This window comes from Brachionichthys hirsutus, unplaced genomic scaffold (genome assembly GCF_040956055.1).
Source record: "Brachionichthys hirsutus isolate HB-005 unplaced genomic scaffold, CSIRO-AGI_Bhir_v1 contig_566, whole genome shotgun sequence".
NCBI lineage: Eukaryota > Metazoa > Chordata > Actinopteri > Lophiiformes > Brachionichthyidae > Brachionichthys > Brachionichthys hirsutus.
In genome coordinates, this window is record NW_027180546.1 from 86,505 (window position 1) to 89,786 (window position 3,282).

The following is a 3,282-nucleotide window of genomic DNA, read 5'->3' on the forward strand; positions in this document are numbered from 1 at the left end:
CGCCATGCAGGATAACAGCAATCAATTATAGGCTTTGTTTTCCAAAAAAAGCCTTTATTCATGCTCTATACATAAAAAAGAGCAGGCATGATCATAACTTAATTTGTCATGAATTATTACTTTTGCGCGGCTGAAAGATGCAGGAAGCCTCGACTAACTCTGTTCAAGGTTGCGAGACTGAAACATTCACGGTCCTGTTGAAACCACATTGACCGATTTTGGTCTATTCAGCGTTTGAATATACGTTTATACGACTCCAGGGCTGTGATATACGAGTATTGCACGTAACGAAGTATAATAATATTATTTTAAAATGAGCGTTCACTTTGTATTTTACCCCCCGGCTCCGAAATGCAGGCCTGGTGAGTAAAAAAAAAAAAAAAAAGTGAGGACATTAAAACCGAAATTTAGTTCGGCACAGACTAAATGACGCAATCTGTTTCTCTATTTTAAATCAGATGTTGTCGAAAATATTCTTTTATTGATTTCACATCGATGCGTAAGCAGGTCGGACGTGGTCTTTGCTCTGTCATGCCCAGTTCCCGGAGCTCTGAGGGGACACTGAGCCGAGCGAGCGCGTTTTGGCCTACTTTGGCACTGAAGAGCGTTTTTCTTTACGCCGCTCGTCGCACAAAGGCAGCGGGTGTTCGGGAAGCACGCTGGGGCAGCACAAATATTTGAGGATACGAAGCAAAAAAGGTCTAAAATGTTTATGTTGTTTTTTTTTTTTAAAGGGAGGCGCTGAGCTCTTCTTTCCGCCTGATTGGTCGAACTTGACATTGATTGACGTGCATCCATGGCAACCGGGCAGCCAATCTGCCAAGTCCAATAGGAAATCATCGGAGGGGGGCTTGACTGTCTTTTTCTCCCCCCCCCCCCCCCCTTAAAAAATAGATCTCTGCTCCGGCTTTAATTCTTTCGACTTTCAATCCTCGCCTACCTTGAAAAGGATATCGTGGCCGCGGCTTTAATTCCCGCGCACCTTCAGCCCTTTGCCTCCCCGCACGGACGCCGAGCTGGAGGATGCGTTAGGCGGCTCCGTCAGCATCGTTCCACCGCGGCGGCATTTGGCGTTTGCGTTTTTTTATTTATTTTTTTACGGCTAGACAGACGGATTGGTTCGGCAGCTCTGGGATTGCCTTGGTTTTTTTTGTGTGTGTGTTTTTTTTTTTTTTTTGTTGGGGTGTCTTGGACTTTCCTTGCGCACGGAAAGAAGCAACTGAGGACTCGGCGCGGAGGAGAGAGAGAGAGAGGGAGCGAGGAGAAAGGAGGGGGAGAGAGGAAACGCAGGAGAAGCCTCCATGTTTCAGCTGCCCATCTTGAATTTCAGCCCCCAGCAGGTCGCCGGGGTCTGCGAGACTCTGGAGGAGAGCGGGGACGTGGAGCGCCTCGGCCGCTTCCTCTGGTCGCTGCCCGTCGCGCCAGCGGCCTGCGAGGTGCTCAATAAGAACGAGTCGGTGCTGCGGGCCCGCGCCGTGGTCGCCTTCCACACGGGCAATTTCCGAGAACTTTACCACATCTTGGAGAACCACAAGTTCACCAAAGAGTCGCACACGAAGCTGCAGGCGCTGTGGCTCGAAGCGCACTACCAGGAGGCCGAGAAGCTGCGGGGACGCCCGCTGGGGCCGGTGGACAAATACAGGGTGCGCAAGAAGTTCCCCCTCCCCAGGACCATTTGGGATGGAGAGCAGAAAACCCACTGCTTCAAGGAGAGAACCCGACACTTGCTCAGAGAATGGTACTTGCAAGATCCTTATCCGAATCCCAGTAAAAAGAGGGAACTTGCGCAGGCGACAGGACTCACACCCACACAAGTAGGAAACTGGTTCAAGAACCGGAGACAAAGAGACAGAGCAGCGGCGGCGAAGAACAGGTGAGCGTGACGGCTCGAATTATGACAGCTCGAATTATGACAGCTCGAATGGAAATAATGCTGACATGGTAGAAAAGAAGAAACTATAGGTTATGCTATTAATTACCCTTTGTTTATTATAAATAAATAAAAAACACCAGGCCGTAAACTGTCATCATTTATCTGGAAATAAAACTGCTCATTATTCTCTAATCAGGGGAATTTTTCATGTTGGACCAATTAAATGTGCAAATTGTGTTTACTAAATATTCTACATTTATGTCGGAAATGCAGAAATTGCTATGAAAAGCATTTTCTATAATTTCCTTTGTTCATTTTGATTTTATTTGGGGGGGGGGGGGGGGGTCGTGGTGAAAACAAAGCTATATATATTTGTTCATGATTTAATTTTAGCGACGAAGCTGAAAAACAGTACGACGTGAGTATTAACAATAGTGAAAATATTTTAATGCTCATGGGTCAAAGCGGCTAAAATAAATCAGGAAATATGAGCACAGAATAATAAATTCTGTGGTGTCATTTTAAATTCACAAACACCGTCTCCCAGGAAGCGTCTTACAGATTAGATTAGAGCAAATAAAAACAGACATTTATCTGCAGTGATTTTTTTTAGTGTCTAAACTAATTAGAGAGCTCCTTCTGAAATGATTCTGTTTATAATAGATAGCGCATGTTCCTCTGGTATCCATTTCCTATATATGTATGCATCAGTATTTATCTTAACATACTCTTTGTTTTTAGAAAGAATATTTAGAACAATGTATACGCCGCAAAAAAAATAATAATTTTAGCCTAAATTAATTTCATATCCTGATTTTAAAGCTACCTTTGAGAAATTAGAATGCATTCTTTCTTTTCGACGTGCTTTCAGAAAATGTATTATTTTTGATTTTACTGTAAAGAAACTCCCCATCCAGACACACGCGTAATTCTGCCCCCCCAACTCTTCCCAGGCTCCAGCAGCAGGTTCTGTCCGGCGGCTCGGTTCGTTCCCTCGCGGACGAGGACGGAACCGTGAACCGCCTGGGGAACTCGTCCAGTCCGGAAGCCAGTCTGTCCAGTAAAGCAGCCGCCTCGGCCATCTCCATCACCTCCAGCGATAGTGAATGTGACATCTGACGGGCAGATCGACGGTGATGAATTCAGAGGGGGGGGGGGGGGGGGGGGCTGAAAGACAATCGAATAAAACAAGTCATAGTGCCTGCGTTGAGTCATAAAAACACAGACTGATATTTGACGGGTGCCAAAACATGATGAGGATCAGAGATCTGCGGCGGACGGCGCGTCTTTTTCTTTTTAGGTCTACGTTTTGCTTTGTTTGTTTTTGCGTTGTACCCACGTGGATAACAGAACTTAATACGGACGAAAGATATCTGATGGACTAATAAACCAACGAGATGAAAAGCTAA

At 45.6% G+C, this 3,282-nt stretch overlaps 1 protein-coding gene across 1 annotated transcript; it reads left to right on the forward strand.

Annotated features, from left to right (window-relative positions):
• Window positions 1-1,301: 1,301 nt before the first annotated feature.
• LOC137915901 (homeobox protein SIX6) lies at window positions 1,302-2,992 on the forward strand. The gene is made up of 2 exons (XM_068759022.1): window positions 1,302-1,873; window positions 2,827-2,992. Exons 1-2 carry the CDS (start codon window positions 1,302-1,304, stop codon window positions 2,990-2,992), a joined length of 738 nt encoding a protein of 245 aa, XP_068615123.1.
• Window positions 2,993-3,282: the final 290 nt, after the last annotated feature.

Excerpts from the sequence above, each read along its gene's own strand:
- LOC137915901 (XM_068759022.1), top strand. The coding sequence starts at position 1,302 with ATGTTTCAGCTGCCCATCTTGAATTTCAGCCCCCAGCAGGTCGCCGGG. Across the intron at positions 1,874-2,826 it reads GCAGCGGCGGCGAAGAACAG|GCTCCAGCAGCAGGTTCTGT; the intron begins GTGAGCGTGACG and ends AACTCTTCCCAG.